The 23,434-nt window shown below is 34.6% G+C and overlaps 1 protein-coding gene across 17 annotated transcripts in view; it reads right to left on the bottom strand.

Moving 5' to 3' along the window:
• The window catches only part of NLGN1 (neuroligin 1), a 907,062-nt gene that overhangs the window by 492,192 nt on the left and 391,436 nt on the right, over window positions 1-23,434 (bottom strand). For 14 of the 17 annotated variants that reach the window (XM_050780075.1, XM_050780084.1, XM_050780090.1 and 11 more), the window contains one exon: window positions 540-692. In XM_050780075.1, coding sequence (XP_050636032.1) covers window positions 540-692 — 153 coding nt within the window. Of the gene's footprint in view, window positions 1-539; window positions 693-8,841; window positions 8,902-23,434 lie in introns of all 17 variants that reach the window. The other 3 variants (XM_050780080.1, XM_050780082.1, XM_050780074.1) reach the window with 1 other exon arrangement.

Genomic DNA, 23,434 nt, shown 5'->3' with positions numbered 1-23,434 from the left:
AAATCCATGTATGCTTTTTTCAAATTAAATAATTCAATCAGAATACATTCAGAAAAATATTACTAATTATCATGGAACCAAAATAACAACAACAAACCAAAGAAACCTCCATCACAATGGCAAACAATCATTCCCAAAAGCGAGTCCATATACATACTCCAGAAGATAATGTAAACTTACATCTTAGCTCACACCAAACCTCAGGCAATCTTACATTATTGTAAATAGAAAAGCAGAAGAAGGAAATATTTGTTCAAGGACGAACTCTTCTTCAATAAGGCCCTACTATTTTGCCTTTCAGAGTTTTATAAACCAGGAAGTACATTCCATGACAACATAAATAATTTCATCACCTTTTAGTTTCACATCATAAAGCCAACCTATAGAGTTCATTGAAACTATAAAAAATTTGGGTTCAAGAACGTCAACAAGCATAAAAACATGGGTGAAACAAAGCAAAGCAGAACAAAACAAATCAAAACAAAACCATCATATACTTCATGGATTCGTCGTGAAAATGGTAAAGAGATTCTTCTTACCGAGTACCCCAAGTCGATAGTTGACTGTGATGACGATCACATTGCCATAACTTGCCAAGACACTTCCATCATATAAATTTCCAGTACCTTCCATATATGAGCCACCATGGATATACACCATCACTGGTTTGGGACCCCCACTGTCCCGAATATCTGGAAAACAAATGGTTGACAATCTTTCTTATCCTCAAAAATAACACACAGTGAAGTAGAGAATACATTTTCCATCTTAGAGAAAAGAGGGCATAATTTTAATATAGTTCTTAAACTGCTGTTTTTATTAAAGTGTTTCTTAAGCAACTCAGATAAATAGCTATTGTGGAAATAGCAATAGGCATCCATTGTTTTCTATCAAAATTTTGTTTACAAGTTGCAAACTGAGTTATAAAACTTAGACAAATTAAAATTAGATATGAATTTTAGTGCATTTTGATTAATTCCTCAAGTGACAGTAAAAGCAAAAGAAATAGAATGGCAATGATTCTTAGGACTACTTTTTAAAACTATTATAGACTTCACATGACATTTATGAGCCATAAACTAAAGACAATGGTATTATTGCTATTGTGAATAAAACAATCTGTTTATCCTTTCTTATGTACTGTAAAGCTTTGTGTCAAATGCAACATGATTACATCAACTCATTTATGCTCCAATGTGTGAACGTAATTACAGTATTGTGTTATGCAAGATGTTTCAGTTTACTACCTAAGGAATTTCAGATGAATGTTTAGGCAGTAAAGTCATGTACATCTGTGCTTCTCTTGTTGCATTTAGGGGAATGTCATTAGAATGAAATTTTTTGGGAAATTCAGGACATCCACTATATCCAGCGCCCCTTACCCTTTGGAAGAAGAGAACAGAAAAATATTTTTTTTTACTTTCTTTGTGTAGCTAATATACTCTTCTTCTTCACACTTTGGCTCTATGTTTTATCCTGTAGACATGGGATGGGATAGAGCTAAGTTCAAATGTAAAGTGTAAAAATTTAGGGTTAATGCCGGGCGCGGTGGCTCAAGCCTGTAATCCCAGCACTTTGGGAGGCCGAGACGGGTGGATCACGAGGTCAGGAGATAGAGACCATCCTGGCTAACACGGTGAAACCCCGTCTCTACTAAAAAAATACAAAAAACTAGCCGGGCAAGGTGGCGGGCGCCTGTAGTCCCAGCTACTCCGGAGGCTGAGGCAGGAGAATGGCGTAAACCCGGGAGGCGGAGCTTGCAGTGAGCTGAGATCCGGCCACTGTACTCCAGCCTGGTCTAGAGCGAGACTCCGTCTCAAAAAAAAAAAAAAAAAAAAAAAAAAAAAAAAAAATTTAGGGTTAAAGTGATTTCTACAGCTCTGAATTTTATTAAATATATTTGCTTTTTTCATACTTTTCCTCAATTATGTAATTTTCAATAAGGATCTAGAAATAATATATAAATAAAATAAGATAATTTTAATCAATATGAAAAAATGTACTGATTTCTGTAGAGAAGTCTAACTGTATATCAGCAAATATAGTTTTATCTATGAATTATACAGATTGAAATATTTGAAATATTATATGTATCTATATATATGGCTCTGAATATATACATAAATAAAACATTACTATTATATAATAGCCCATGATCTCTTATACCCACAATTGAAACAAATTACATCAAGTGTATTATCTTTTTTATGCCAATATTAAAAAGTATAATTTAATAGTATGTTTTTGTTCCTTTGTTTTTGAAATTTTTTATCAAACTTAACTCTCCAACATCCTTATAATCGAGGTGCCAATTTTCAGAATGGACTAATAGAATACAAATTTATTGAAAGAACTAGTGATTACTTAGAGATTGCTTTGCATTTTTTGTAAAAAATAGATTGTGTAATGTAAATGCCTTGATTTCTCTAGTGTAATAATAAAGTAATTTCTTTAAATGAAGAATCATTTTAGGTTCAAGAATTGCAGTTCAGCTTGGTTAACCAGATTTTCGAATTGGGGAAATAGCTCATTGCAGAACTTACAACCTTTTTTAAAAGACTATTTAAATTTGACTTAATACCAGTGTATAAAGTTACTCATACCCCTCTAATACCCCAAAGGTATATTTGAGAAGAATGTCTTGTTTTTAAGTAGTGAGGGAAGGATATTTTGACATAGGAACCATTCACTAAACACAGACACATTTAAGAGGAAAATCTAAATTTATTTTCTCCTTGAAACCTTGGGAGAAAAAAGTAGTACTCATTCACTTATAAGGATTTGGGGCTTGTGGAGATGTTAGGCTGACTTACACAGAGAAAGTAATCCTTTTGAGATTGTTAAACCATGCACCTTAAATGCCTGTTTGCTACATACAGTTTCAGTTTCTTATTTTTCTAGTGTGGCTGGCACTGAAGAAGCAATAATAAATTATTAAACTGAAATCATTAACTGACTGTTCACAGCAGACACTGTACTCTGCTAATTGTATGCTTGGAGGTAGCACAGAGGGAGGCTGTTTCAGAATTCTTCTTTAATTAAAATTACACAGAATTACAAAGCACCAACTGTGAACAGTAATGAAATCTTGGTAGAACCATTCTGTTCACCTGGAAAACAATACAGGCACACATTGAGAAGAACTGCCACGTTTTATATTTAATAACGGAATTAAGTGGACATTGTCAGAAAACACTGAAAATATGACAGTAGATTCTAGGAGCTATTTTGAGTGGTATCTTTTTATTTTCCTTTGAAAATTTGACTTGAAAGAATTACTGATAGTTTGGGTTAATCTTAATTTGAATTTGCCTTTTCAAACTTTTCACATTTCAGCCTTGCCTAATAACTTAAGATATTGAGCAGTTCTTTTAAATACAGTTCTCTGGGATTCTTATGCTGTGTTCTAAAACATATTTTTCATTTGAAGTATCCCTGAGATTTATGTTATAAAAAGTATTATTAGGTTGGTGCAAAAGTAATTATAGTACTTACTAAAATAGGTAAAATTCTTGGACATAACAAACCTTTATATTGCTAACGAAGTTTGAGAAACCATAGAAACTTTGGACATTTTCTGTTACAAGAAAAATTGGAAGCCTTTAATAGTGCATTGTCAGAGTGGTCCATCTTAGACTTTTTTAATTTTGTTTTTATTTTTGAGATGGAGTTTTGCTCTTGTCACCCAAGCTGGAGTACAGTGGTATGACCTTAGCTCACTGCAACCTCCACCTCCAGTGTTCAAGCTATTCTCCTGTCTCATCCTCCTGAGTAGCTGGGATTACAGGTGCCTGCCAACACGCCAGGCTAATTTTGCATTTTTAATAGAGATGGGGTTTCACCATGTTGGCCAGGCTGGTTTTGAACTCCTGAGCTCAGGTGATCCGTCCTCCTAGGCCTCCCAAAGTATTGGGATTACAGGTGTGAGCCACCACGCCTGGCCAGGCTTTACTTTGTATAATGTTTTACTACAAATTTCTATCTTACGCTTAACTTTTATGCTTAGTTTATAGAGTTTTTTTTTTTTAATGTAAATAGCAAATATAAAGAGCTTCAATTATAAGTATTTATTTGTTTTTAGAAAGAACCAGACTCTTTATAAATAAAACTAATATATCAGACAGACTACCATTGAATACCATTTTCTAATTCCATCATTTTAATAATAATGTTGAGGGGGGCATTCATCTTCTGTGCAAATATATCAAATGCAGCTTATTAATTTATAATTAATTTTTTAGAACCAAGTTGTCTCTTTAAACCTCGTTACATATTTAACCACCTATAAATATGGTAGAATTTGTGAACTATGAATTTTCACTTAAGATTTTTTACTTTGCTTAAACAGCATCTATTGACTTTACTAAAATTTCTAAGAACCCTCTCAGAAATTTTAAAATACTAACTCAGTTCCAGTAAAAGTACAAATGTTTGCCAGGCATGTTTATAATTTCTGTTATTTGCAATGGTTTTAAGCCTTGCTAAACATAAACAGTTTAAAAAAAAATTGGAGTCTGAGTAAACACCTTGATTTAAAATTTTAGTACCTATTTAGTCTTTCTTATAGACTCAAATTTTAAGCCAATGTAGCAAGTATCAATAGATCTAGAGCAGTTAATGGGGATTTATTTGTGCCTGGCAACCAGGGTTTGAAATCACAATTTCCATTAATGATCCTAGTGTATAATTATTAGTGATATAATCATTAAATATGTTTACTGGTTTTTTTTTTCCATCTTAAAGGACTTATGAAGTATTTAATTGCCCATATTTTAGAGTTTTTAGGATTAACAGTTTTGAAATTGTGAAGTATTGCCTCAATTATATATTTCTCTATTATAAAAAACATTTCAAGGCAGACTTTCGTGCCTCCAGCCATTTTTACCAACCTCAGGTTATCATTCAGAACCACTGAATGAACATAGAAGCGTTGACTGAATTTCTCCTTGTTAAACCGGACATAACAGAATTAAACATATCTTTTTAGTTTAAAAAATTCAAAATCTACAAAAAATTGTCTCAAAAGGAACTATACAGGATATAAAATTGCATTTATTTTATTTTTATTTTTATTTATTTATTTATTTATTTTTTTGATGGACTTTCGCTCTATGGCCCAGGCTGGAGTGCAGTGGTGCAATCTGGGCTCATTGCAATCTCCACCTCCCAGGTTCAAGTGATTCTCCTGCCTCAGCCTCCTGAGTAGCTGGGATTATAGGTGCTCACCACCATGCTGGGCTAATTTTTTAATTTTTAATAGAGATGGGGTTTCACCATGCTGGACAGGCTTGTCTTGTACTCCTGACCTCAAGTGATCTGCCCACCTTGGCCTCCCAAAGTGCTGGCATTACAGGTGTGAGCCACCACACCCAGGCTAAATATTGAAATGTTAATATGAAGATACTATTAGCACCATTAATTTTTTTTAAAAAAAATACTTCTTGAATTTTTAAAATAAGTTGATAGAAATCTGGGATGTTACTTTGAAGCATTTTTGTCACTTCAGATTAGTCTTGTTTGTAACTATGGAATTATCTTAAAGATACACAATTCTGGACCGGGCGCGGTGGGTCAAGCCTGTAATTCCAGCACTTTGGGAGGCCGAGACGGGCGGATCACGAGGTAAGGAGATCGAGACCAAACTGGCTAACCCGGTGAAACCCCGTCTCTACTAAAAAATACAAAAAACTAGCCGGGCGAGGTGGCGGGCTCCTGTAGTCCCAGCTACTATGGAGGCTGAGGCAGGAGATTGGTGTAAACCCGGGAGGCGGAGCTTGCAGTGAGCTGAGATCCGGCCACTGCACTCCAGCCTGGGCGACAGAGCGAGACTCTGTCTCAAAAAAAAAAAAAAAAAAAAAAAAAAAAAGATACACAAGTCTGCCAGGCATGGTGGCTCACGCCTGTAATCCCTGGACTTTGGGAGGCTGAGGTGGGTGGATCACCTGAAGTCAGGAGTTCGAGACCAGCCTGTCCAACATGATGAAACCACGTCTCTATTAAAAATACAAAAATTAGCCAGGCATGGTGGCAGGCGCCTATAATCCCAGCTACGCGGGAGGCTGAGGCAGGAGAATTGCTTGAACCAGGGGGCGGTGTTTGCAGAGAGCCAAGGTCATGCAACTGCCCTCCAGTCTGGGTGACAGAAGGAAACTTCGTCAAGAAAACAAACAAACAAACAAAACAAAAAAAGATATACCATTCTTTTAGTTGTTATAAAACTTAAATGAAAAATGATATAATTGTGTTTGACAAAATGTGGCAAAAGAGTGATAGCAGGGACACAAGAATTAGAAGTAACAAATAATGCTCCATAAAGAAGCCTTCCATCAGGGTAAGTCAGTGAGCAGCAAGCCCCAGCAATATGCCTGGTGGCCTCACTATTCAGTGGCTGAGATTGGGACCTGAAATCAAGCCCATAATAGGTAGAGGGGAACTGGGAAGTAATGGGGAATTTCACGTAAGTCATCTGATGACCTGACTTCTGACTGATGTAAATGAAGTTACTTATCAAGTCTTTCATATTTGTTGCTTTATGTCCAGTGATGTCGAGTCAACATTTGGAACAAATTCAATGTAGATATTGAGCACAGTTTTTATTCACAGCCACATCTACAAAATAATAAGAAGAAGAATTGAGTTTAAAATGCTCAGACATTTCTATAAAAGGTTTCTTTTCCCCTGTAGGATATCTGAATTCATCTTTTTTGTTTCAAAACAATTATCCAAAACAACACAGAGGAAGAGACCGAACTGGAATTGACTGCTTTGACATTCTACGCTTTTGATTACTTAAAAATATTTATTGATTTGATAACTCTTGTGACTGAATGGCTTAGTACTTAACCTGAATACTACCTGACATTTTAATAGGGTTTGAGAATATTTTAAATGGCTATTTAAAAATGTTAAATGTGCTTCAAAACATATCTATAAAATAGGTTCAGGTTTACATGGCCTAGCTATGATTGCTCAGACTTACCTACTCTAAATAGGTAAATTCTTCACTTGATGCTGTTTTAACAAAAAAAAAAAAAAAAAATCATATTAAATAAGCAATCAAAATATTTTTAAAATAGGAAAATAATGTATTTTAACCCTTTGCCTAAATTGGGAAAATTTGGCCTTTACAAAGATACACATGAAGAAGTCCCGAATGCTTTCAGTATTATTTAGATAACAAATTCTAGGAGTTAAGGGTTTTCAAGGGGTCCAAAAAGTCCCAAAGCCTGAAAGTGGAAGTAGTCTTCTTATAGCTTTGGAGACAGTGATTAATGTTCTACAATGTCAAAACATATCCTAAATGTTGGAATACATCAAATTTCAAATAGTGTTTAAAGAAATCAGAATTTGCATCTTCAGACTATAAGTTTATTTTTTGCTATTTAACATTCAGAATAATAACTCTTGGACAGCGATAATGATTTATTTCAAATATTAATGACTGCTTTGTGTTTAATCTTTAATCCACTGCTGGTGTTCGTGGTAAATAAATATTTAATCAAATGTCATACGTTTCATTTAATCAAAATAATTCTTACATATTTTAAAAATATTAACACCAAATATAATTTTTAAGTTCTCAATACTCTACCTCTATAATTTAATTATCTGTTGTGAATGACTTTATTAAATGTATATATGTCAATGAAAACAATGCAAATATTTTAGTAAAAATTTATTTACCCATAGTTCCCTTGCAACTCATGGAACAAACACTTCTGCTGGCCTGGCTGTAGATTATTTTATTTTGGAAAACTTTTCTTACCACATTATTATTTTCGTTATGAGATTTAATTTCTAGATTTCTGGCAATTACTTTGAAACCTGGGATTACAAAACATAACAAAGCAAACAAACAAAAAACATAAGCTTTAATCCTGATTGGAACCAAAAAAGATGAGCTAACTTTAATAACATGTAAAGGTACAGTGAAATCAGAAATGTCAAGCCAATCTAGGTAGTGAGTTCTTAGGTTTATAGAGTAAATCAGAATTGTATATCAAATGAAAGTTGTAAGGAGAAACAATTTTGATATTAATGAAGTAGAAAATATTGTATTGCTTATAGTTGCAATGTTTGAGAATCAGAATATTTTATTTGACAATCTTGAAATTATGTCTCTTTGAAATTAAAGAATACTCATTGAATCTTGTCTAAGAAAATAGCTACAAACTCTATCAAAAGTACCATATGAGTCCAAAATACTTAAATGGCTGTACAATGTTTACCACAATTTTCTAAATAGTTGTAATGCCTGTTCTTATGTATACAACTTAATTGTATTTATGCGACATTTAAGCAAATCAACAGAAAACAGTATTTTTTCATCTAAAATATATTGCTCAAGAAACACTTTATATTAGCTTTCAGCTTGTCCTTCAGTTTATTGGGTGTCTGTGTTTTTTTAAAACAAATATCGAATGTAAAAATGAAACACATTTTAATATTCAGGAAAATATTTACATAGATTAGAAAACATGCAAAATGGGCACAGAGAGACTACAAGGGAGAGATTGTTAGTTCAAAGAAGGTGGACAAAATTCAGTCAAAATGTGGGATGAAACATATCAAAAGTCAGTTCAAGAAAACAAAACAAAAAAAATGCCCCTCTTTTTAAAACATTTCAATGGTTGGTATCAAAATGTAAAACTTAACATTCAGTTTTTTAAAAAAATTAATACTCTATATTTGTATGTAACAACAAGCAAGAAGACAAAACACATCAAAAATGGGAATTAAAAACAACTCTTCAAAAAAAGACAAGAAGTTAAAAAAATAGAAAGGGGTGGAAAAAGTGATTGAGGCCCTTGTCATGCAAATAGATTTGGTGAAAAAAAATACCTTCATCTTCAGCACCGTCATTATCACCTAAATCATCTGTCTGTTTCTTTGTAAGGGGACCTAGGATTGAGAACGGAGAAATGGAGGGAAAAAAAAAGACAATTCAAGAATAAACAAGACTGAGGGGAAAAAATAAATATAAATACTAAAATTCTCAAGGATATTTCCAAAAAGAGTGGGGAAGTGGTCACATCATAATTGATTACCTATTTTCATTTATGAAAAAAAAAATCCCTTTCCCCAAAATATCTCATAGAAGATTTGGGTTGTAAATATATCCAGTATAAAAAATACATTATGGCTTGAAACTCAAGTCATGAGCAAAGAAAATGTTTTTATTAAAAAAAAAATCATTGCCTACAAAAAGGTAAAATTTTATTAGCTTTATTTTATTCTTAATTTATTCAGTGTCTTTTCTAATTTAAATTGGGGACAACATTAAAAAAAAAGTAGGTCAAATTCATTCTTAAATTTGAGACAATATAATAACCTTAGAGAAGACAGAGACATGAATATTTTAAGTTGTTCTTTTTCTATTTTCTTCTTTTTTTTTTTAAGAACATTAACATTTGGTTTTTACATATTTTTAATCCATAATTTTTCAAAACTGTGACTTTTTAAAATTACTTGTCATTACACAAATATTTCCCCATGTGTTTTCATTTAAATATTACTTGTGGATTTAAGACATTTGCAACCTGCACAAATGTATCACTAGATAGTCTCATCACTCGGCAGAGCAAAGGTTCGATCAGTAGAAGTCGGTGTTTAGCTATTAAGCTAGTTACCGAGTCACGGCTTATATTTCATAATCAATTTAGTAATATAATGGATTTATGCCTTAGTGCAGTTTCATGCTCAGTATAGTTATTTATAATAGGATCATGTTTGAGGAGAATAATTGTATTAAAACACTGTGAATGTTATTAAGTGTTTTATTATACTTAACAATGCTAATTTGCAAGAATAAAGGAGCATACCAAAGGGGACGTCAAAGGGCATATGAAAGTAATTTTAAGTGTCACATAATTGAGATACTCAGCACACAAAAAAGCAAGTGAAGTCCCACGTTCTTTTTTTGGTTCCACAACCATTTAATTTGTATGACATTTAATAATCCTCATGCAAAAAGCAGTCACTACAAACACAGGACACTCAAGTTAAAAGACAGCCAATCACACAGCAGTAAGCAAGAGAATTTTGTCATGCATAAAATAACAGTCATAGAAAAAAGAGGGAAAAGGGGACTGAAAGTCATGTACTGATTTCGATAACATAAATAGCAAAGAAGCAGGCATAAGCCTAAGCACACTTCATAGGGAAGGATTGTTAAACATTTTTAGAAAAATTTCTAAGTCTTTTCCGAGATCATTATTCATTATATTTGTAATTCCAAAACTAAATTTACTATATAACTCCCAAAGAATGAAAAACACAATCCCAGAAACCAGAAGGGAAAAAATAAGATATAATACAGTTATGTTTCATCAGCTCAGGGAGACAGCCTTGAAAAATAGTAATAACTGGTCAAAGATCAGAAGATTGGAAAGGCAGAAATGGATGAAGTAATTGAAGGGAAGTGGTCACATTGACTACTCTATGGAAAGGTCATGGTTTCAAGGTCATTTCAAACACAGACAGGGAAACGGTAAACAATAAATTAAGTGATATACTTTTATAAACACACCTGCAAGCAATCATTCCATTAACAGAAAACCTAGATAAAGCAATAATTTACATTAATTGACACTCGGTTGCAAGTTCACAGAAATCTACATTTCTTTAACATGACCCTGTTTAAATGCAAAAGGCACTCTTAGGATTGTTTGACATTCATGCAACAACATAGTTACATTTCTGAAAACTATACATTTTTTAATTTAAATTTTAAAATTGCCTAATCAGAATATTATATTTAAAATATTTCCAATTTCAAAGCATCCCTCAAAATACTAGACTTAAAAAATTATATTTTCAAGCTTTTAATTTTTCTGTAATTTCCTAAAGATTGCAAAAATATATATATTTTTCACATTTCTATTTTCTAGACTGCTGTGTAGAAATTATGATTTTATTTACTGGTTAGCAACACAATTTAAATGCAGTGGCATTTATTGCTGCCAAAACCACTATCTACTTTCCAATTTTAGTTAAATTACTTAATTTGCTTAATTTTGGGCTATATTAAGAAATCATTAATGTGAGCTCAAAATTTTTTTCCTGAATCATTAGTTTGCTAATATTTGGAGGCATGTGTAAAACCTATCACAATTAAATCACTTCATTTTGTTCGGGACTCTATAAGATCTCTCTCTTGAATATGTCAGGTGGAATTGTCTTTCTTTCCCCTCCTAGGGTACCCAAGTCAATTTACATGATTTCTATGGGGAATCATTCAGCTTATATAGCCATCCAGCCAGTGCTTTCCATATACTTTACATGCATTTAGAACTGGCTAGCTCTTGGGCCTACATGAGTTGCAACAGTAAGAGAATTGTTGTCAAAATATCATCTTCCACTTCTTTGCATGTGGGACAAGGTTCTCAGTTGCTATTTGAGGGCACATGTAGAGAAGTCATGGACAGTATATACAGAGAGAGTTTTTCCGTGGATACATGGTTGATGGATCAGTTTTTTTGTCTGTTAGTTTGATTTTGTTTGCTACATTAGTTATTTTTACCTTCCTTACTTAGGAAACTGTGTGTCTCTTACCTGATGTGAGATAATAATTGCATGTATACTTTGTATAGGACATCTTTTATTGTAATAAATCTGAAGAATTCGAAACAAATACAAATATTGCTTCAATATCATGGGGATGTGATTATCCTGGAGGAGGATTAAGTCCAGTTCTCACAATACACTTCATTTATTGATACTAAATAAAATGTTATTATTAGATGATAGTAAGTTTTCCTATAGTACGAATTACATCAGTATTTCAGTGATTTCAGTACATCTGGGTGTTCTTAACCTGAATAATTTTTTACATATCTTATTTCAGAAGGTGCCCTAGGAAGAAAAGGGTTGGTAACAGTTTTGGGCAAAACTGATTATAAGAAGAATGAAAACAGATTTCCTTTATCTCTATGCCTAAAGGCACTGAGAATAAATATCTACAGAGTTCAGGGCTGCAAACGGAGAAACTCCACACCGGCTTCTCAAGCCTCAGTGGGGTAAACATATGCTTGTGGATTACCAACAGATCCCTACATGATCTCAAGATTCCCTCTTCCCGTGCTGGAAACAAAACACCGCCTCTGCCTAGAGCTCCCTTCTTGCCTAGGGCATCCGGCTGTCTGGCTCATTTTCCCTTTGTTCTAAACTGTTACAACTGATGTAGTCACTGATGTTAAAACATTTTAAATAGAAAGAAAATATTGTAAAAGGTAATTGGCATTATTTTTTTATGAAAAGTAGGCAGTCACATTTTACACATTTCCTATGTGTATTCCTGTAAATTGAGCAACATCATTTCCTCAAAGGGTAACATACATTCATCCTCCAAATAGAAATAACAGTTATTAACAACATTCTAACCACAGCTTATGTTTCTTTTAAACAACAAATACTGCATTTTCAATACAAGCAGTTTAAATGGATATCTCAAAGCACCAAAATATAAAGCAAATGAGACCACTAAAACCAGTGTGTAGAAGTGATTTATTCTACCTTGAAACTCTACTGGGTCTGTCCTCCCTGAGGAACACACACATAACTCTCATTAGAGTTAATAGGAAAGTAGACCTCCTGTCATTTTGAAAGGGAGTGAGAGTAATTACTATACTTTATATCTCCTATGGGCAATAAATAAATTCAGTGGTGAAACAACAGGACTAAGCAAGGTAAAGGGAACTCCTAACCATGAACTTTGAACTCATTTAATTCGAAAATAGTTCCTTTTCGATTAACATGAGCATAATTCAAAGCACGGGTTCTTGTAAAGGACGTGCAATGCATTCTTACATTTCAGAATCCGACCAGAGCCTTTTATTTTTTAAAAAAGGAGTAAAAATATCAGCATTTCTCTGTAGTTAACAGGAGAATAATTATGAGCTCTGAAATAATTACTATCCACCCATATTAATGCTGCTTTTTATCATTCCCTTTGATGAAAGGCTAATATACTTTGGGTCTCAAAATACATTAGAAGTGATTATAAATTCCTTCATTACGGGTTCAATTCAGCAGAAATTATCCATACTTTGTGTCACACATATCTGCAAAAGGCAAGTAGGTTGTGGGTATTATTAGCTCCTGACTTAGAAAAGCTGGCCATAAGAAATGTGTCCTTCTCAAGGGAACAAGTCTCTGAATTTGTAAGGATTATTTAGAGCTTCTGGCTCCAGTGGTCTCACCATGATAGATGGAAAGCCCTGGCTAGTGATCTTGTTCTTTTCCCCTGTCCTCTTGACCCAGCAGTCTTTGAAGTAAACTGATTGTAATGCATCCCTAAGGCCATTTCTACACAATGAGAGAATTTAAGATACTGCCATTGTTGTTCTAGAGCAATTGGAAGCAGGCTAAATATTCTCAAGGTGTATTCTCTTGGGGTAAAATTTAGTTTATAAAACTTGAATAGAGGATATGAAAAAATCTGTGTATTCCATATGGAGAACAATGCCAGAATTCAATGCATTTTAAGTAACAATAGGACTATATTATTATATTTGAATTTTTCAAACTGACAAACATTAAAAAATGGTTTTAAGAAATTAGATATCATGACAGTTGTTGTCATTGCAAAGTTACTGAATTTTACCCATTGAAATTTGGTTACTTTTATATAACTAAAATGAGTACATACCTTTTGAGAATACAGAAATGAGTAAAAGTGACTGATTTGGAATCATTCTCGCTAACTTGATATTACTATATTTATTCCACAAAACGTTATCACACTTTTAAAACTATTGATTATATGACTAGATATAAAGAAATCATAGCCAAAAATAATTTTCTTTCTGGAAAATGTTTCAGTTAAAGGGGAATTACATTTTTGAGAATGTCATACATTTGTATTATGCTAAACTGAAAATACAATGCAAGCCACTCCAATGAGATATTGGAAGTGAACTTTGGAACACTTGATTATTTAAAAAAGAATCCATATCAGTGCAAATCTTGGTGGTGGTACTCTGTCATTCATGACAATGAGTGTCATTTAGGTGAGCTGTCTGTTTAGGCTAATGGCTCCTATGTGAACATGTTTTGGAAGGAAACAATTTCCAAGGGTCTGAAAGCAACAAACATACCCTATGTTTATTTTTGTGTTGGAAGAAGACACGTAAACACAAAATATATTCCTTCAGACAGTTTTTCAGAGGCAAGAGCACAACTTAAAACATAAAAAAAGGAGAATCTTATGTTAAAGTCAGGAAAGGGGAAAAGAGAATTTTTCTCTGGTCTTGTACATTGAGAAGAGCTCATTTGTATTTATTTAAAAAATAGTTTTTCTCCATAAATTACCTTGATTACATAACACTTTGATGCCAAAAGCAATTCCATCTAGAATAACAATGATAGCATCTGGGGAAGAAAGAATTTAAGTGGATAAAAAGTAAATAAAATAGGCTAACCCGTAACATGAGCATCAGCAAATTTACAAAGCTCATTATTTTTAACACTATATTTGTTTGATTTTTTTTTTTTTAAGTGCAGATGCAGTATTTCTACAGCCTGAAGAATCTCAAACTGATGTTCCTTTTATTCTGGAGAAATGCTTCTGGATACTCTATAAACCCTTTCCCACTTTGTGAAGACACACTCTCCATTGCCCTGACTTTCCAAGTATTATCCAAAGTTGCATCTAGAGCAGGAGTCATGTGAGGACACAAGTGCCACTAGACATCCAGAGCTATTTCAATGAAGATGGGATTGGGATGTCATCAATAATCCAACCTCCCTGCCATGGTTTCAATATTCTGTCATCCAGCTGTTTAACAAATATATGGTACATTAGGCAAAAAGGATAAATGGAGGAGCAAAACAGACAAGACAACTACATTCATGAAAATTAGACCTCAGCAAAGAGACCTGAAGCAAATATACATACACATATACTTAAAAATTGTGATGAGTGTCAAGGAAAAAGTCTTGGTGCTATGACATGTTATACAAGGTGACCTGGCTGAGTCTGGGAAATCTTCAGTGACTAGGTGCAATGTGGCCTGGGGGCTGAAAGATGAGTAGACACCAGGCAGACAAAGGGCTGGGTATGAGGAGGTAGGGGGGAAAGAAGATTTCAGGCCAAGAGAACAGCACATAGAAAGGCCCCAAAAGAGAGGAAGCCTGGAGGTCCTGTGGCTGGCATACAAGAAGTAGAAAAGAGAGTGGTGGGTGATGAGGACGAAGAGCCAGATAAGACTCAACTAGAACATGCAGCCCCTTCAGCTGGAGGATTTTTGTCTTAATCTTAAAAGCAATGGAAGCCATTTACAGGGTTTAAGCACACACTGATAAACTCTGCCCTGAGTCTTAAACACAAGAATCAAAAAGAGGCAAAATCATTCTCAGAAATATGACAGGGAATATTTTATACAGAAGCCTGCATTATGTTCTCATCAGACAAGAATAGCTTTATGGAAGTGAAATTAGATGATGAAAAAGGAGCCTCTGAGGTCTTATTCCATTTGTTTGCAAGTAAAACTAATGTCACCAAAAAGTAAAATTCAAGACTCTAGCACTTCTGAAATTTTATAAATATTTCTAAAGTTTTGATTAAATATGTATTTAAAGTTAAATTCACTTTGCCTGATAATTAACATATTTTAATTAATGTTATATTCATACAAAGATACAATATTCTGCAACAATTTCTACTTGGATATTTCACCAACATCTCAGTACAACAAGGATGACCATCGTCTCCACCTTCAAAGCCCATTTTCCTTCCAACATAGGTCTTGCTTCAGAGGTGTAACCCTTCCCTCTGTCTCTAAACTCTAAATCTAGAAATAATATGTAACTATTCCCTCTTTCTTCCTTTGCTCTCATCATATTTCATCAGATTTCCCAGGGAAATCTCATTCCTGTCATTAAACACTCCCTACTGTTAGCCTAGTCAGTGGCCACCATTACCACACGATTGAATTATTGTAGAAAGCTCTTGGTAGCTTCCACCATCATGCAGACTCTAGACTCTCTCCCAATCCATTTTGTATTCCATAGGTTTTTTGAAGTTGTAGTTATTAATAGTGGCAAACCCAAAGCGAAAAATGATTTAATCATTGTAAATTAACATCAGCTAAAATGTGCACACATTCAACTCCTTCTGAGACTAAAATTGCAAGCACTCTAGGAGAACTAACAGGAACTTAAAAACCTAAAGTCTTACTTAGACATAGTGAATCTTGTACTGTGAATTTTAAAATAGCTAAAACAAGACAGATGAAAACTAAATATGGTTTAACACTAGTTTTGATGTTTTCAAAATTCATGAGCAAAAATAAGATATTTTCTATTCCAAATGGAAGCTAGTCATGTAAAATACATTTTTAAAAATGCAGTGCAGATTAATGTAATTTAAACATGCCTTTCATTGTTTCAGTACTCTCCTTAAAAGTCTTTACTATTTCTTTATTCTTATTGTCATATACTAAATGCTCCAATCCAGCCCATAAGACCCTCTTACTATTTGCACATTTTATCTCTAAGTTCCATTGCTTTCCAAAATACATCTTTTCTTTTCTTTTTTTTTTTTTTATTGTGAGTCTTGTGCTGTTGAACAAAACAGTGACTTCATCCTTAGACCTTGTGTGTTTTATTCCATATGTCTGATTCCTTCAAGTTCTCATTATAATCAACTCACCTCAGAGAGGAGGAAAGGTGTTAGTGCAAACATGGAGAGTCTCCTCTAGAATAATGTGTAAGAACATTTATCATTGAAAAGAAAGGAGTATTACTTTGTATTTTGGCCCAAAATGCTGTCTTCAGGATATGAATGAGAGAGAGAGTTCTCTACAGACCAACAAGACCTGACTATAAAAATATCTTAATTTTTTGGCATTACTAAATTTTATCTTCATAAGTGAGACAAAAAGATTGAAGCAGTAATTATGAAGATCCTATTTTCTCAGTGGGTCTCACTGGAAATAAGCCAGTGAAGGATGAGCTCTCTGACAGTGAGCGTCTATTCCCCTGAAATGACTTCTTAACAGTTTCTGGTCTCACACATGCCTCTCCTTGCTAAACATCTTTGATTCTCAATGAAGCACAATTTCACTCTTTTCATACTTTCTGTGCTATTCCACGTGAGTTGATCCTCTTTTACCATGCAGGATGGAGTATTTTGGGTACACAATCTCTGCCCCTTTCTCTCTCTGCCTCTGTCTATCTCACATGATGCAATAAATGTTAAGCATATACTACATACTGTAGAAACACTTGGAATCCAGTGGTCATGTGCCCAGATTCATAGAACACTAGAGCTAGAAATGACCCTACTGAGTGACTATGGAACTCCTCATTTCCCAGGTGGAGAAACAAAAATAGAGTGTGTAACAGATTTTGCCCAGGACTCACAGCTAGTCAGAGGCAGAGCTAGGTCTAGATCTCAGTTTTCCTCTCACCCAGTCTGGTTAGCTCCTATACAATAAGTCACATAGCAGTAAAGACAAGCAGAGAAAAGGAAAAATTGGGTGTGGGTGTAGCATAGGCCTGTTTTAAGCAAACTATAAATCAACTGATTTTTTATAATCATATTACAACTGGAAAGCCTTTAGCAATACCCTAAGCAACACTTTATCTAGATGCAATTGAAATTTAAATAAAAAAAAAAAAAAGAAAAATATTTATTGAAGTGCCTTTAAAAGAAAAAAAAAACAAAAAACAGAAGAAACTTAAAAACAAGCCAATGGTTTTGAAAGGACAAAAGATCCTAGAGTTCAAACTAAATAAGTAATATCCGTTAAATCGGATAATTTTTCAGTAGTGGATATTATTAAATTGGGTGGTATGTGGAATAAATATTAAAGCTTGGAAAAATTAAATAATTAACCAGATGTAAAATAAGGGCAAGAGTAGCTAGGACTAATGGATGGTCATACAGGCCAATGAGAGAGTGAAATGCTTGTACAGGTTGGTGAAAAACGACTGCCCAGAACTGTCAGAGTCCTTCTACTCAAGCACCCAATTTGCTTTGTCTGGGCCCATTTCCCAGGGTACCCTTACTGTAGCATGATTAGGAAACTAAAGAGTTGATGTTTGACATCGGTGGGGCTACCACACCCAGTCACAGTACGCTATGCAGTATCCTTTTTAACTACTGTAGACAACTTATATGTTTGTTATCACCTCTGAATTATTCTCAAAGATATTTCCAAATCTAGAAGTCTAAGACTGTAAAAGATATTTCCTAAATTATACGTTAATACTAATTGATAATTTTTCTGTGTCATAAAGGGCTTAGAGACAGATATATACATAGGTTTGGATCTGGGGCTCTTTCATATGCTAGTTGTGTAACCTTTGACATGTTTTCTAATCTTACAGCATCTCAGAAGACAATGCCATGCTCTTTAAAAAATATTGTGATAATAATTAAAAGTGCCTCCTACAAGGATTAGCATAGATAAGTTTAGTTAAATATTTGTTTTACCCTCTCTTCTATCCATCACCTCAAAGCAAATCCTTAATACACACACACGTTCACACACAACCATACTCACACATGTACCTTCTGGTATGATATGCACTTAAAAAAGAAAAACTTTATAATTATGTTGTTGCCACTAAATTACCTGCCAGCTATATGACCTTGGTAGTTTTCTTATCCTCTCTATTATTAGTTTCTTTAAATGTAAATCAGAATAATACTTGCATAATAACATTTTCATAGCAATTCAATATTCTGAACGTGAAATACCTAGTATAATGCCTGATCTGTAAAGAGAATACAGTGAGAGTCATGATAATTATCACTGAATTATGGGTGGTTGAGAAGGAATCTAGGGCTTAGAAAGATGACAAATTTGTCCAATATCCTCTATCTAATACATGGGAAGTCAGGATATGGACTCAGCTCTGTATTACTTTGGAATTCACACCATTCACACTATTCCGTGCAACCACTTTAGGGAGAATAATAGAATAGCAGTTTAAATCCAAGAGGAGTGCTTCACTGGGATACATACATACACACATACACATACATACATATATTTACACACACACACACACATACACAGACATATATATATTTCAAACTCTCTAACCACTCAGGGTAAATCTGTTGCTCATTTATTACATGGCATAAGGTACATTGAAATGATGAGAAAAAAATAAAAGAAACAATTATAAATGTGGGTGGAAGGTAGAGAGCAAGATGTGCCTTCTATGGTACGAGGAAAGAAAGGCATGGTTATGACAATAAAGGATTAAAAAAAGACATGGGTAGGGACTGTGCTCTGCAGAAGGAATGAAGCTCACAGGTGCCGTCCCCAAAAGAGATGCTGAGAAAGCAGAACTAAATTAGCTGCACGGAGGTGAGACAGTTGGGAAAAACAAAGAAAATGTGTTCTATTCAAATACAAAAGTTTGAAGGTGAACTTTAGTTTATTGCTTAATCCCAGGAAGGATGGGTGGAGTGTGGACCACCGTACACTATGCCCAGACTGTGAAGCTGTGAGTCAGTTGCTCCCACAGTACACAGAGGCCTCACCAGCGTGGGAGGGTTCATCCCTAAATTACAGATGCTAAATTCTGTAGTCAAAGAGCCCAAGTTATTAACAGAAGCCTTGGGGTCTAGTTTGAACTCTGCCTCTTATATCTTAGGTAATAATCCATACGACATTGTTCAAGTCATTTTCTATCTCTGAGCCTTCATTTCTTTGGCTATAAAAAGGAAGAGACAATGTGTTCTATCCACCTTGGGAGATTGTGGTAGGATCAAATATGATGGTGTTTGTGAAAGCTCTGCAAAGCCTTTTCACGTGTAATGTGGAAGTTTAATGTCATACGTATTAAGTGAGCTGGAAATAGTGGGGACTACTAAAGAAAAGAAGCATGGTCACAACACAAAGGACTAGCTGTATTTGTATTTGTATTATTTTCAGGAAAAAAAAGTGCATACACACTTCACACTTCTTCTTAATGAAAACTTTCCTTTTTTTTTTTTTGTGATGGAGTCTTACTGTGTCGCCCAGGCTGGAGTGCAGTGGTGAGATCTCAGCTCACTGCAACCTCTGCCTCCCAGGTTCAAGCAATTCTCTTTTCTCAGCCTCTTGAGTAGCTGGGACTACAGGTATGCACCACCATTCCTGGCTAATTTTCTGTATTTTTTTTAGTAGAGACAGAGTTTCACCACATTGGCCAAGTTAGTCTCGAACTCCTGACCTCGTGATCCACCCGCCTCGGCCTCCCAAAGTGCTGGGATTACAGGCATGAGCCACCGTGCCTGGCCAAAATTCTTTGTTTCTTATTGGCTATGAAGAACACAGGTTCTGCAATCAGGTCTTTTTTTTTTTTTTTTTTTTTTTTTTTTTTCAGAATGGGGTCTTGCTGTGTAATCCAGGCTGGATTATTGTAGTGGCTATTCACAGGCGTGATCATGGGTCACTACAGCCTCCAACCCCTGGGCTCAAGTGATCCTCCTCCCTCAGCCTCTCCAACAGCTGGAACTACAAGCTCAAGCCACTGCATTCAGCTGGAGTAAGATTTCTCGATTTTGCTTCCTGACTCCACCACTCTACCTGCTGTTAGACTTTTGGCCAGTTACTTAACAACTCTAGTTTTTGATTTTTTTTTTTTTTTTCATTAGTTAATTTGGAATAGAAATAATTTATATCAATTTCATACGGTCATTTATGAGATTAAAGGCCATAATACATCGAGACCATCCTGGCTAACACGGTGAAACCCCGTCTCTACTAAAAAATACAAAAAACTAGCCGGGCGAGGTGGCGGGCGCCTCTAGTTCCAGCTACTCGGGAGGCTGAGGCAGGAGAATGGCATAAACCCGGGAGGCGGAGCTTGCACTGAGCTGAGATCCGGCCACTGCACTCCAGCCTGGGTGACAGAGCGAGACTCTGTCTCAAAAAAAAAAAAAAAAAAAAAAAAAAGGCCGTAATACATCTATAGCTCTTAGAATAGAGTCTGGTATATGTTGAGGACACAATAAATATTAAAAATTTTTACTACCACACGATAAATTAAAAACTAAAAAAAAAAAAAAAATAGGTTGACAATGGAACAGCTACAGTAGAAAATCAATTGATATTTTGTGTTGCATTTTAAAAAGTGAAGGTTCTAAATGTATTTAATTTTTTTTATCCATTTACTATTTAATATTTAGTCATTATACATTTGAAATTGATTACCAGCAAATGAAGATAAGATAAACTTTTTCTTTTTTTCTTTTTTGCAAGATGTCAAGTCTGGGTTTATAGCATTAGAAAAAAATACAGAAAATTTAAAGGTAAAATGTCACAGAATTCTTTATTTCCATTGTAATAATACTCATTAAGGAGAAAATGGGCAGCTTTGGGACAAAGCTGTATTTCTAAAATTTTATGCAGTTAAAAAGCCGATTTTTTTTTATGGAAAATAAGAAGGAGATTCTGGATGATGCTATATTTTTTAATTATTTGACTATTAAAATATTTTTGCTCATTACTCACCAGCCTCAATGTTCTAGCCCTATTTTCATAATCTGTGATAATGTTTGAAAGGCATTTATGTTCACCAGCACTGCAAGAAGCAACTGCTTGGGCATAATTTCATTTACAATGCACCTTTGCTGTGATCAGCTCAAAAACATCGGAAACATTGTCACTGAAAGCCTACCTTCTATCTTGTGTATTAATTGTGTTTGGGAAACCCATGAACAAATTAAAGTATTTGATCTTCAAAACATAAACATGCCATCTTAAAAGAGTCTTACTGAAGCATTTAATGGTTGCTGGATTACAGGAATCAATATGGGATAAGAGGCCCCATGCTTTATTGATTTCTCCTTCCTTACATTTTCATTCTTCCCTTTAAGCTACTAAAATGTCTCAGATCAAGCTACTTTTTGTAAGAGTCCAGAATAATAACATTTATCAAATATACCATATTTAATACTAATATTAACTACTGGCAGCCAAGATTTCCTTTGAAGAAAAATATCTTTACCAATATAAATACTTTTCCATTTAGTCTCCAGTATTTCTACAAAAAAAAGTATATTTTTAAGAATACGTGGAAATCGGCTGGGCACAGTGGCTCACACCTGTAATCCCAGTACTTTGGGAGGCCGAGGCGGGCGGATCATGAGGTCAGGAGATCGAGACCATCCTGGTTAACACAGTGAAACCTCGACTCTACTAAAAACACACAAAAAAATTAGCCGGCCGTGGTGGTGGCACCAGTAGTCCCAGCTACTCGGGAAGCTGAGGCAGGAGAATGGCATGAACCCGGGAGGCAGAGCTTGCAGTGAGCCGAGATCGCCCCACTGCACTCCAGCCTGGGCGACAGAGCCAGACTCCCTCTCAAAAAAAAAAAAAAAATATGTGGAAATCGCATTTGATTTTGTGAAATATTTCACATTTAAATAAACAGCCATATCCTGAATATCACAGACTTTTTATTTTAGTATAGAAAGATAGAAACAGCTGTATTAAAATTTAAAGTAATAAAAATATGCAATTGACTTTAGGCAAGAGATGTTTTTAAAACTTTGCACATGAATTAATGTTTGTAAATTTTAAATACACTAAGAGAAACTGCAATTTTGAGTACTCAATGCCGAATTATTTGGGTAAATAAGTCTTATAAGGGAATAATCACTCCAGCATCTGTTTTTTCTTTTCTTTTTTCCTTTTTTTTTTTTTTTTTTTTGAGACGGAGTTTTGCTCTTGTTGCCCAGGCTGGAGTGACATGGTGCGATGTCGGTTCACTGCAACCTCAGCAGCACCTCTCCTCCACTCCGCCCTCCCGGGGTTCAAGTAATTCTCCTGCCTCAGTCTCCCAAGTAGCTGGGATTACAGGTGTCTGCCACCATGCCCGACTATTTTTTTGTATTTTTAATAGAGTCGGGGTTTCATTATATTGGCCAGGTGGTCTCCAACTTCAGGCCTCAGGTGATCCACCCTCCTCGCCTCTTCGGCCTCCAAAAATGCTAGGATTACAGGCATGAGCCACTGTGCCCTGCCCCATATCTGTTTTCTATGTTACCATTCCTATACATATTTTCTTTGCATATGAATGCGTCTGTATTTACTTAGTATTAAAATTCATTTTTTCTGATACAGGTTAAGAAATAGTATCTAATGTTTTAGTTACATATAATTAGGCCAGAATGATTCATATACTATTAAGCACGGCAGTAGTGTTTGATTTATAAATATAAATACTATACATATTTATGTATATGATTGTGTGTGTGTGTGTGTGTGTGTGTATTACACACATATGACATGGGTTCACTTCTCCTTTGCGAATCACCTAAAGATAACTTTCCATTGAGAAAGAATGATTTTCAATACTATTTTGTTGAAATGAAGTAGAAATTTGTTTCTGTTGGCAGCTTAATTATTCTGGACATTTCTCATTAATCAGAAGGGCAGTAAGAAAACATACGAGAACAAGATCATAGATCAAAATGGTTTGGTAC

Source organism: Macaca thibetana, chromosome 2 (genome assembly GCF_024542745.1).
Source record: "Macaca thibetana thibetana isolate TM-01 chromosome 2, ASM2454274v1, whole genome shotgun sequence".
NCBI lineage: Eukaryota > Metazoa > Chordata > Mammalia > Primates > Cercopithecidae > Macaca > Macaca thibetana.
The sequence above is the reverse complement of the archived record's forward strand: the minus strand, read 5'-3'. Positions and strand labels throughout refer to the sequence as shown.